The sequence below is a fragment of the Podarcis erhardii genome, assembly GCF_964252035.2.
Source record: "Podarcis erhardii genome assembly, chromosome: 8".
NCBI classification, from domain to species: Eukaryota; Metazoa; Chordata; class Lepidosauria; order Squamata; family Lacertidae; genus Podarcis; species Podarcis erhardii.
The window spans coordinates 7,598,612-7,611,960 of NC_138499.1; the positions used below are offsets into that span (position 1 = coordinate 7,598,612).

Consider the following 13,349-nt stretch of genomic DNA (forward strand, 5'->3'; position numbering starts at 1 on the left):
ACGTATCTCTAAACCATCTTTAAGTCCTTGCTGATCCCATTTGCTCGGCACTCTGGTCTAAGCACACTTTGCAAGAAGAGCTTCAGCCGAAGCCATCACAGAGCAAGATGCAAGGAAGCCCACGATCTGGAATGATAAAGCAACGAGCTAAACTTGAGCAACCTGGCCGCCTGGTAAGCACATCTGAGGACAAGGGAGCTGAAAGTTAGGTACATCTTTTCTGCTTCAAAGAAGGAGATGGGCTTTTTAGGGGCTGGTTTTGTGTTGTTTGCAAATGCATGTCGCTGCGCCTTCATAGGTAACGAAGCTTGATCTCCAGGGAAGGGTCACAGTGTTAGAGTATCTGCTTTGCATGCAGGAGGTCGCAGGTTCAATTCCCAACATCCCAAGAAAGGACCTGGAGAGAATCTAGTTTCATACAACCATGGAGCTTGGAGAGACCACAAGCATCATCTAATCCAACCCTTTGCAATGCAAGAATCTTTTGCCCAACGTGCGACTCAAACCCATGACTCTGAGATTACAAATCTCATGCTCTACTGGCTGAGCTGTCTTCTGGAGATGTAGATGATATTGAGCTAGATGGACCAGTGGTTTGGCTCAGTATAAGGCAATTTGCAATGCACCTGTGCATGTCATTTTTTTAAAAAAAAATGAAAAGCAGTTGCAGGAAAAGTGGCTTTCCCCCTTCTCAGGTTTCACATGCGTGTTTCCTCTTACGACCCATGGTGGGCAGGATGCTGGATGTGTGTGTTTGGATTTGGGGCACGGAATGGGTAAAGCATATCACACTCCCCAAATCTCTGTTGTCTTGCAACGCTGCTGTTCACCAGTGTTTGCATACGCTGTGCAGTTAGCAATCACAATTCCTTGGGGGAAAGGGTGGCGAAACTCTGGCTGAGATGGAGGAGAAATCCATTCATTTTATGCATTTTAAATGTGAATTTTCCAAATGCACACCCCAAACCAGAGTATGAACTGAAATGCAGCTCTCAGTAGAAATCCACACACAGATACAGTGGTACCTCAGGATAAGTATTTGATTCGTTCTGGAGGTCCGTACTTAACCTGAAACTGCTCTTAACCGGAAGCACCACTTTAGCTAATGGGGCCTCCTGCTGCTGCTGCGCCACCGGAGCACGATTTCTGTTCTCATCCTGAAGCAAAGTTCTTAACCTGAAACACTATTTCTGGGTTAGCGGAGTCTTTAACCTGAAGCGTATGTAACCTGAAGCGTATGTAACCTGACGTACCACTGTATTAGGGAAAATAACATACTCAACTGCATTCTGTTAGAGGGAAATACTGGGCAAAATTGCATGCGAAAATACATATATTGACAGTAGAAGTGGAAGGAAATGCCAGTTTTGGTTCTCATAGTTTCTCATTTTCCCCATATTAAATTTAGTTCTCCAGATTTATGCAGAACTGTATGGTTCCCCACCCCCCACCCCGTTTTAAATCCTCATGAAAACTCATCAGGATTGAGCTGTGAATTTTAGAAGGGCGGCTGTTTTCATATTGGTTTGGGAAGACACGAAAGATTTGCTTTTAAATGCAAACCAAATCAAATTCCTACCCCTTCCCTAGTTAGGAGAAATCTGCGCAGAAATGCATGTGAATTTTGAAGCAGACTTATTTTTCAAACCGCAATGAAAAAAAATGCTTGAGCGATAGAATCCCAAACTGCAGTTTCTTCTGTCTCTAGATCCAACAGAGCATAAGTCCAAGATATCACTGCTCATGCAGTGGGTAATTCCCTCTCCAATTGCAACCCATCATTTCATATGGTCCCCAAGCCCATGAGCAGATTTCCAGCACTATCGGAGGCTGCAGAAGGAAGTGAGAAGAAGGAAAATCCCATTCCACAAGTGCAAGGTCTGCAGGCAACTAGCTCTTTGTTTGTCATCACAAACAAAGCATTCCCCCTAGTCCTGCTTTACACAGGAGAAAGTGGCATGAGGTTGACCCAAGAACAACTCCCTGGGCAGAAAGGGAAGAGGATGGAAGATTAATTTAATGTTATTGATTTTATTATCTTATTTCAATTTATTAGGTGCTTGCCACATAAGAAGTCTCCAAGTCCGTCTTTTGGGCTCTGTGAAGATAATGATGATGATAATTTATTATTTATACCCCACCCATCTGGCTGGATTTTCCCAGCCTCTCTGAGCAGCACCCAACCATATGTTAAAAACACAATACAGCATTAAACTTTAAAAACTTCCTAAACAGGGCTGCCTTCAGATCTCTTTTAAAAGTAAGATAGTTGCTTATTTCCTTGACATCTAATGGGAGGGTGTTCTACAGGGCGGGCACCATTACCGAGAAGGCCCTCTGCCTGGTTCCCTGTAACCTTACTTCTTGCAGTGAGGCCCTCGGCGCTGGATCTCAGTGTCCGGGTAAAACTATGGTGGTGGAGATACTCCTTCAGGTATACTGGGCCGAGTCCGTTTAGAGCCTTAAAGGTCAGCACCAACACTTTGAATTGTGCTTGAAAATGTACTGGGAGCCAAGGCAGGTCTCTCAGGACCAGTGTTATATGGTCTCGGCGGCCATTCCCAGTCACCAGTCTAGCTGCCACATTGTGGATTACGGTAATTGCAGTTTCCGAGTCACCTTCAAAGGTAGCCCCTCATAGAGCGCTTTGCAGTAGTCCACGCAAAGATCTCACGTGGGTCATGTGACTCGTGCAGGATCACGGACGGGAAGACAGGCTTCCCAATTTTGGGACTGAACCTGTTGGAGGGTATGTAATAATGGTCAACAGTTAGTGATAGCAGCCCTGCAAACCACAAGGGCCAAATAGAAACCACAACAGGAGATGATACATTTTCAACCACATATTCATTGGACTGATGTGCTTACGGCATGCCAGTTTCTCTGACTTGACATGCATGCTTCTTTTCTCTAACTCTGGTCAATAATCATCACCTTGGAATTATAATTCATGCAAAACTTCACATGGGAACTTTCTGATTTGGGGAGGGACGGTACACAGGTGTACAGCCTTCTGAAGGAGGTTGGTCAGTATGGGCATGTTATTCGTGCTCTATTCTATTGATGAAAAATTGGATAATGCGTGTTCCTCTGGGTTGGATGGGAGGGCGTTTTACAGGAGGGCTGCAGCTCAGTAGTAGTGCATCTACTTTATACCCAGAAGGTCCAGGTTCAATCTGGAAAGACTCTTGCCTGCTGCCATCCAGTGTAGACAATGCAGAGTTTGATGGACCAATGATTTGACTCATTGAGAAAGCCACTTGCTATGCTACTATGGCTCTGATGGAGACTTGCATGAGATGGTATCTGCTAAACCTTTTGATGTTGGGTGGTGTTTGCATGTAGAATTGATCTGCATTTCAGAGAATTTCCAGCATGGAAGTCTCTGCTCCTGCAGAGCAGTAGAGATGGCATGAGACATTGGCTCTAGATTAATAGTTGATAGAACATGAGTTTCTTAATCTCAGGGTTGTGGGTCTGAGTCTCACATTGGGCAGACGATTCCTGCATTGCAGGGCATTGGACTGGATGACCCTTGTGGTCCCTTCCAGCTCTGCAATTCTGTGAATCATTATAACATTTATTTTGCCAGCTCTAGTCTTTAACAGAAGGGCCACTGACTGGAAGTATTTCAGGGACAAAGTTGTGAAGAAATAATAATACATTTGGAACAAAGCATCTGCCCATCTACAGATATATATTCTGAAAAGTTGTTTTTGTTGCTATTTGTACACTGTGATCAAACTTATCCTCCTGTTTCTCAAAATATTTCTTCCTCTGTGAAAGAAGTTTCTATTTTTTCCTCCTGCATTCTCAGGGTACTTTAGAATTTTGGTGGGGGTGGGATTGTTCTTACTTTATTCCTTATCTTTACACTTATATCATTTCCTTCAAGGAGCTCAAGGAGGTGTACATGGTTATTTTGCTCCCCATTCTAACCTTACAACATCCCTGTGATATAGGTTAGGTGGAGAGACTATGAGATGCCCAAAATCAACCAATGAGCTTTATGACTTCCTGTGGAATTGAACCTTGGGTTGGTATCCAACTAATTTGGAGTTATGCATGTGCAATGGAACTCCCTCCTCCACTTCTTTCCTGATGTGCACCCCTCCCCAAATCTACTCTGGATCATTGAGGGAACCCTTACAACAGATCTGGGTGTGTATCAGGAGGACATGGGGGAGTTCTGTTGCGCAAGCACTTATTGATGTTTCGCAACCTTTACCTATTGTAGGACCTTAGCCAGACCCAGTTGAATATAGCAGAGCATACACAGACTTCCAGAAGCAATCAGTTGCAGGCAGGTAGGATGAAGCAGGAACAAGCCACTGCTACCAGTAACTTGATTACTTAGAGGTTTATTATTTACAGCAGACTCTACAAGTTACTATATACAGGATACAGACATGGATCTTAACTCTCTCACTGAACAAACTCCGCACGACTCTTAGAACTCACACTGACCAACCAACTAACCAGCAAGGAAGGTCATGAGTCATCATGCCTATGTGGAGACCTCGACCAATAGCAGAGTTGTATCCAAGGTCCCATATCTCTAGGCAGAATAACTCCCTCTGCTCAGTCTTCTTGGCCTTCGGCCAACTCCTTAATTGCTTCTGTGGGAAGCTGCATCAGATAGCATGTAGTCAAAAATCCCAACCCTTGCACTGATGGAACAAGTTAGTTGGAAACAGCCCTGGTCTCCTAGGTCCAACTCTCTGATCTTTGCACCATACTCTCCTTGTGAGACGAGGTGCGAGGTGGTCTTTCCATTAAAAATTTCTCCAGATTCCCTGGTTGCCTGGACTTCCCAATCCCTCCAAAAGCTCCATAACAGCACAACGTCTTTCCCTGAACTTTAACTAATAAATGGGTAGCTAGGAGGTTGGCTTCAAAAGCCTGAGATAGGTGCTCCTCCTGAATTGTTTCTAATAGAAGTCTTTCCACTTAACTTATAACACTGATTTCTTTAAGAGCAAGAAGGCTTAGCAACATGACAATGCACAGCCTTCAGGAGCACCGCAGGCAACCTGTTAACCTTACTGCACTTCCTATGAGGATGTCATGGGGTTTGTAGGAAAGGTGATCACACAGGAAGGCTGCAGAGTGCAGGCCATGAAAGAGAAGATTTGCAGAATGAAAGAAAAAACATCTACAAACATTTATTGGCCACCTTGAAGGCACACATAAGGAGGGGGCGGAACCCTGCATCCTACTCAAGAGAATTTCATTGACCCTTTATCTCCACATGGATATTTTTAAAACAGAATTTATTTTCAATGGACAGTCATCATGAAACAGATGCAAGAGAAATGTTTGGCACAATGCTAATTTCATAGACGCAACTGAGGTGATTCACACCCTGATTTAAGGAGCACATTATCTAAATTTTGACAGTCGGTAGTGGCTGTTGGGGGACAGGAAAGTGAAAGGTATCAAGGCATGGCAAAAGGAACTGCGTGGTAAGGGTGGGGGTGAAACAGAAGCCACGTTCTCTGTGTCTCAGGTGGCCAGTGCTCTGAAAGAGATTTTAGCACTACTAAGCGCTCAGCTGCTGCAGGTCATGGTCCCACAGTAATGTTATTAGTGGGGCAAAAGTCCCCTGATCTGCTGTCTTCTTTGAATCACTCTGCAGGGAATCCACTAGCAGCTAAGAATGGATGCATCTGTTAGTTTTGGTCTCTTTCCTTTCTTGTGAATTCAGTTCTACACATTGTCAATTTGCAAATCCGTGTGAGAATCCACCAGACATTTAGTGTGAATGAATTCCTCCTCATGATTCCAGTTTGTATGCAGTTTGGGTTAATCTACAAAATTTTGCAGGCACGTTTATTCAATATTAAGTATTTTTTGGTATGTTATTTTTATTAAGATATGGATTTCAAAGCAAACTTTCCCCCAGGATGTGCATTTTTTTACATATTGGTTGGAGAGATGTATTGCAAAATTCAGAAAAACGTGAATTTTCAAATGATAGCTGTATTTTGATTTGGTTTGAGAAATGCAGAGTTAGGCAGTTTTTCATTAACATGCAAACAAAGTCCAATTTCTACTCCATCCATACTAGTAATGGGGAGTCTAACAGCAAATAGCTGCTGTGGGGCTACTTAGTTAATCTCTCCTTCTCATTCTGTGCTCTTGGGAGCTTTACAACAGCACCTGGTGTGTGAATCCCCAAACCCATTTAATATATCACATTTTTTACCCTTGACTTTGGAACATGGGATAAATCACAAACAACTGAGGTATCGATCCTAAGCACACCATTGAGTTCCATAGAACTAACATCTCTGTAAACATGCAATAAGGGACGTGGGTGGTGCTGTGGGTTAAACAACAGAGCCTAGGACTTGCCAATCAGAAGGTCGGTGGTTCGAATCCCCGCGATGGGGCGAGCTCCCATTGCTCGGTCCCTGCTCCTGCCAACCTAGCAGTTTGAAAGCATGTCAAAGTACAAGTAGATAAATAGGTACCGCTCCAGCGGGAAGGTAAACGGCATTTCTGTGTGCTGCTCTGGTTCGCCAGAAGCAGCTTAGTCATGCTGGCCACATGACCCGGAAGCTGTACGCCGGCTCCCTCGGCCAATAAAGCAAGATGAGTGCCACAACCCCAGAGTCGGTCACAACTGGACCTAATGGTCAGGGGTCCCTTTACCTTTACCTTTTAAACATGCAATGTCAAGCTTAGTGATGGAGTAATCCATTTTAAATGGATTTATACACAGATTTTGGTGCTTCCAACCTCATCACTGGACAGTGGCTTGCAATGAGTACCCACTTATGACCAAGCCACTTCAACATTTTTTAAAAAATGACAACCCACCGATCTATATGGAAAAATATATGCATAAATGTATATTATATGTATAATATAGAGAAAATAGCCAGTCCCCATGTTCTACTATATTTTTTGCAGTATAAATCTGTATATGTATTTTTAGACAGTCATGCATTGTTGCAAAGCAATCAGGAATATATATGCATTAAATAATTGTGCAACATTATAATATAATCATGCATATACTATACAAGTTTTGCATATACTATATTCATTTTTCATGGAATGAGTTTTGGGAATCTTCAATCCTTGTCAAGATTACATAGTCCAGGTATACCTACCACAATGTTCTCCCCTCTAGTTACTTCTCTGTATTGTCTGGCCATTTCCTTAGCTACCATGTGTGCTACCATTGTTTTGAGAATGTATATTTCATTTAATTAACCTCAAGAACTTAACTGCTTGAGGAGACCAAAGGCCTATCTCATTCTGCTTCCTGTTCCCACAGTGGCCAACCAGCTGCCAATGGGAAACCTATAAGCAGGACCACAGTGCAACAGCACTCTTCCCAGTTGTCATTCTTCAAAAGTATTCAAAAGCACACTACCTTTGATGGGGACTGTAGAACATCAATAGCTTTATCCTGCATGAGTTTGTCTAATCCTCTTTTGAAGTCGTCCAAGTTGGTGGTCTTCACTGCCTCCTGTAGGATTGAGTTCAATAGTTTAATGATGCACTGTTTGAAGAATAACTTTCTTTCACACTGGAGAAAGGTAAAGGTAAAGGGACCCCTGACCATTAGGTCCAGTTGTGGCTGACTCTGGGGTTGCGGCGCTCATCTTGCTTTATTGGCTGAGGGAGCCGGTGTACAGCTTCCGGGTCATGTGGTCAGCATGACTAAGCCACTTCTGGCGAACCAGAGCAGCACACGGAAACGCCGTTTACCTTCCCACCGGAGCGGTGCCTATTTATCTACTTGCACTTTGACGTGCTTTTGAACTGCTAGGTTGGCAGGAGCAGGGACCAAGCAACGGGAGCTCACCCTGTCACGGGGATTTGAACTGCTGACCTTCCAATAGGCAAGTGCTAGGCTCTGTGGTTTAACCCACAGCGCCACCCGCGTCCCTTCACACTGGATAGCTCTGAGTTATAGTGTAATGAGAAAGGGAGAAAAGCTTTCCTCTCCACTATCTTCACAAACTAAGTTTTAGGCACCTTAATCATTTTCCCACTTACTCACCTTACTCAACTAAGAAATCCCCAATACTGCAAACTTTATGCATAGAGTCGTTACTCCATCCTCTTTGGTTTTCCTTTTCTGAAAATTTTCAGCTCCACAACATCCTTTTTTCAGGTGATGTGAGCAGAACTGCACACAATCACACAGCCTTAAACTTGATCTGTTCATATGCTCACTTGGGGGTTCTGTAAATGCCCCACATTATCTCATTATTCAGACACGGATTCAGATATGAGCCTTTTCCTTTAATCAATAGGTACAGAAGGGCTTATGAAATACAGTTCATTTATATATAGTTACGAAAAGTTCAGATGGCAACACGAAATTCCCAGCAATGTTTCCCTAGCTGGGGCATTCCAAATCCAACATGCTAATTTGGGCAGCAACTGTGGGAGATGAACTGTTGATCAACTTACCTACAGATGAAAGGGATCAATGTGATGATGTAATGGTGATTATTTCTCATGTGCCTAAAAAGTTGATGTGCAATGTAGATCACAGGATGGACTACAAGATCTTGTCCCGCAGACCTATCACATAAGTAGATAGAGAAGGAAAAGAGAAGGAATTAGAAAACAATGAAGGAAGAGATGCAGACTCAATATATCTCCATTAATTGGGGAAGGCACATGAATATAAGAATGTCAGACGCAGATTGTCTGATGCCCTGTTTGCATCACATTATAGCCTTGTTCTCACATGGTGGTAAGCTATAGTTAAACAAACTACGGGGAGGAAGCAGGTGTGCTGGTGTATATGTGTTCTTGGCTAGTTCTGGTGGCTTGTTTCAGAGAGATACAAACCATTGACTAGCATGTAAGACAACATCAATGCTCCTTTTAGTATGGAGGAGAGCATTAATGCAATTTGTGCAGTGTACACAAGCACACTTATTGACTGAACTAGGCCTTGAGTAATGAGTCATTAAGAAGAGACAAAGCGCCTGCTGACTCAGGGCATACTGAGGACTTCAAACTAAGTTGGATTTAAACTTGGGATAAATTGCTCTCTGAGGACAGCTTAACTCTGGATAAGCTGTAAGATTTTATCCATGAAGCTGCTTGCCCCCATTACCTATCACGCTATCTTAACCTCAACACCTCACTATTTCACATGAAGGCAAGGAGATAAATGTTCCACTAATGTGCATGCAAGGTTTTGACCACAAAATGGCTCATAGATGAATGTGTGAATTGCCTCCAGTGAAGAAGCTCTGTGCTTTGTCTGAGGTGTCAGATTTGGAACGGCTAATTCACACAAGCGAGAAACCTGTGATTATTGTGCAGTAATCGAAAGAGCGTGCATGTGCAAACAGGATCAATGCACTATATACAATGTTTACTGTGGCAACTCACTGGGTGGCGCTGAGGATATAGCTTACAACAGTCTTGCAGAAGTAAATGCTTGGGCACACATTATACTTGTGGGAATAGTGTCTGATACAAATCAGCTGCCAAACCTATCATCTGTGCCACGTTTGCAGTACTGTGCATACATTCAGAGATGAAGAGTGTTTCACATATATGTTCAGAGGCTGTTTTCTTTACTGTCTGCAAATACAAAGTGATCCCTTTACAAGAATTCTCCTGTAAGTACTGGGTACATTGGACTTGCCACCATTTCCAATGTGCATGGGAGAATTACAGCCAGAGGAACCTACAAAATAGTTGAATCAAAAGTGTCAGAGTAGATGAACATTCAGTGAGACTCTAAACTAACATGTGCAGAAAGAGCAAAATGCTGTGCTTATAGCTCAAGAGAGGTTAAGTGAATTAGCACAAGGCTTCAGGAGGATTTAACTGGCAAGTAACTAGGGTGAGAAGCCACTTTGCTCGCTCATGTTGAAGGGAATGTCAGGCCTAAAACCAATTGTGGAGCTTGTACACTCATGTGGTTGGGAAGGAAAGAGAAGCAGACAGGTATTTCATCCTTTCCTGACTATATGTTTAAGAAAACCTTGATAAAACATGTGGTGTTGGTTAGGAGGAGACACATGTAGACTGTCTGCACATCTCCTTCCTCTCTCTCCTAGATCACTTTGAATGGACCTGATCTGATATGGGGCAAAATTGGGCTGCACCCAATGCACTCTGGTGGAATCTTGGCTCAACTCAAATCAATCCATTTTGGTTCAGGGTCTGGGATTTGGCTGGTTCTGGTGCACAGCCCTAGTATAGAGCCAATATGACTAATAACCATTGGGAGATAAGTTTCTCTAATCCCCTTCTAAATCTAAGCCAGTGGTTCTTAATTTCCCCCCTCTGGGCCACACTTTCAGAATAAAAATTTGCTCATGCACTGAATGTTTTATTGATAAGAAATAAATTGGAAAGCTAGCCAGATTGATTCATATACTGTCGGTGGGTTCTTCTTGTTGTCTTGCTGGGATGTGTATGTAATAAAGGCGAGTCATACCAGGGTGAAGGCGTCCTCTTATTTTTGTCAGGTAGACAGAACATAGAGTAAATAACAAAAATAACTTTCTGGCCTTGCATCGCACATTTTAGTGCAAGTATTAAGACACAATAGTGTTCAATTCAGCAAGTATTGCAGAATGTCATGCCACAGTCCACTTCAAAGAGGGTCAGGACATGCAGCTGTTAATAAAATTTTTAGTCTGTTGGTTAGCTTTTCTAATAAGGCTGTTTTCCATACGATTTGGTACCAGTGGTCCATGTTCAGTCCTGACATGTCTCTCCAGTGTCTGGCTATGATGCTTCTGGTTGCTGAGAGTAGGTGGGTTATAAGCTCTTTATAATGTGAGTGGGCATTATTATCTTGGAAAATGTTCAGGAAAACCTTAATAAAAATTATAAACAAAAAATACATTGGAAAACAAAAAGATCACAACTACTATCACTTGATGCTCTTGCTCTCATTTTGAACATTTATCTATCCATATTCTGCAAAAAAATAATAATGATACTATACTATGCTACACTAAAATATATAAATGTTTCATTGATTGTCCTTCAATCTTCTCACCACACTAGCCAGCCTTTCCTGCCACACCAGTGTGGTGTGTCACATACATTGAGAACCACTGATCTCAGCACAGGGTCACCACCAAATCCTGTGGTAGTGAATTCAAGGATTCCTAGGCAAGTCTGTGATTTGTGAATTTCTCTTCATTCCAAACTGAGTCAGAAGCTGATATTTCTGTTGTTTGTTCTGTAAATAAATGAACAGAGCTCTCTAAGATGAAAGTGGCTATTTTTCTGGAGGGGAAAGTCCATTTGTATAAAAACACTTTTGAATTCATGCACCACACTAAACATCTACATATTCATTGTTCTTTCAGGGTGCTCCGGCAGCCGATGAAAAGATGTTCAACTGCACAGTTAGTGAAGTTACTGTGATGAACCTCAAACCTGATAAGAAAACAACTGTAATATTGCCTGGAAAGAAGAAAGAGAAGGTTCTCAGGTCTGCCAGCTTCCACCATTCTGCGCCCAACCTTGCAGACACTACAGTAATCAAAGAAGAGACAAAAACCCTTGCTGGAAAAGTCACCAAAGATAGTGTTACTTTCCCCAAACCATTTTATTCAGCAGATGCTCAAAGCATGGATAATCTTGCCATGAAAAGACCAGTGAGGTTGGCTCCGCTAGACATCTCCTTGGAAGTTAAAGAAGCTCAGCTCAAGAAAATCATGAGCCTTCAGAGAGATTCCCAGTTGGCTGCTTCCAAACTGGCTAGCATTGGCTCCATTGGCAGTGAGCCCCATGTCAAAAGGGTGAAGAATTTGGCCCAGGTTGAGGTGGAAAGCCTTTACATGGTCAAGCCAAATGAGAAGCCCAGTTTAGAGAATCAAGAGGGCATCCATTCATCAAGTTTTGACAACCCTTTGTGTAAGGTTCAGATCATCTTGCCAGCTGAGGGAAATGCCAAGCCTTCTAAAAAGCCTGCTGCTGAATGCTCCCCTGTGCGATGCCGTAAGCCTTTAATTCCCAAGAACGTGTGTGACATTCTCCAAACGCCTGATTTTCAAGAGGATGTCAAGATTCCAGACAACCCTTCTCAGGTGAATAGTAGGCCCCGTTTCAAATTAAAGCAGATGAAAGAGCAACAGGAGCGTTTAGGCAAGGCCAAACCTTTGAAGGCCACAGGGACTGGCCTGGAGGAAGGGAAGGTCCAAACAGCCGGCCAACGAGCTCAGAAGACTCTTAGCCATGCAAACAAGTTACTGGACAATGTAGCCAAAAAGCACAGGGGGAGAGGGGAAGAGCTGGATGAGATTGATGAGGACCTTCTTGCAATGCGACCAGCCCCACGAAGGATGGCACTGGGAGATATTATTCTGGTGGATGAAGAGTAAAGCTGGATCATAGTTCCACTTTAGCTCAACTCCAATCCTTTCAGTCCTAATCCCTCAAAATGAGCAGTGTTAAAATTACAACTTCCTGAAAATCATCAACATTACATTTCTCCATAGCCATTCTAATAAATGGTTAACAGCTTTACAGTTTTATAGGAGAACTATGTTGTGCAATAAATATCAGTTGCCCATTGTTCTATGGACTCTTCTATGTGTCTTGGTGTCCTTCAAAACTTTCTTCTTGCTTATTTAAATGGTTGTGTGATGCAGCCATGCTAGAGGTTGACCTGGAGGAATACTATTTGAGTTGAGTGACCACTCAGCTCACCTATAGGAGTATCACAGGACCCAAACTATAACAACAGGATTCCTACAGAAGAATCATGTGGGTAGGATTTGGGTGTGGTCAGGGGGAATGAGTAGATAAGGGATCTAAACATGGAATTTACCTTGGTGGTAGGAATATTAATGGGAGAACTGAACACCTAAAGTGAAATGATGATGTGACACTTTTGGGCAAGAGGACCTCCTGTATTTTTTTGTTGTGAATCTGAAATGTAAAAAGAAGAAGAAAGGTTAAAAGGGGGAAATCGGACTGTATTTGAAGACAAGGCTGCAGAGCAAATTCTTTGCATGCAGAAGGTCCTAGGTTCAAACCCTGGCATCTCCAGGTAGGGCTGAGAGGGAAATGAAACCCTGGAAAACCACTGCAAGTCGGTGTAGTCAATGTTGAGTTAGATGAGCAAATGGTCTGAGTTGGTATAAGCCAGTTTCTAATGTCCTTATGCATTGCATTTTTAAAAAATGAAAAGCAGTTTTAGAAGTAGTGACTTATCCCTTCATTAAGTTTTAGATGTGCGTGTGCTCTTGTGAGCCATGGGCAGGATGCTGGTGTGTGTATAGATTTGGAACATGGAATGGGTGAAACATCTCATACCCTCCACCCATCACTAGTTCTCTGCTGTCTTGCAACACAGCTAGTCACCAGTGTTAGGGCTCCTCTGTTTCTGG

General features: G+C 42.8%; 1 protein-coding gene across 1 annotated transcript; it reads left to right on the top strand.

Annotated features, from left to right (window-relative positions):
* The first annotated feature begins 72 nt into the window (after positions 1-72).
* Positions 73-12,457, top strand: LOC309348246 (uncharacterized protein). The gene is made up of 2 exons (XM_081873297.1): positions 73-173; positions 11,322-12,457. The coding sequence occupies exons 1-2, from the start codon at positions 108-110 to the stop codon at positions 12,336-12,338; spliced, it is 1,083 nt and encodes a 360-aa protein (XP_081729423.1). The 5' UTR covers positions 73-107; the 3' UTR covers positions 12,339-12,457.
* Positions 12,458-13,349: the final 892 nt, after the last annotated feature.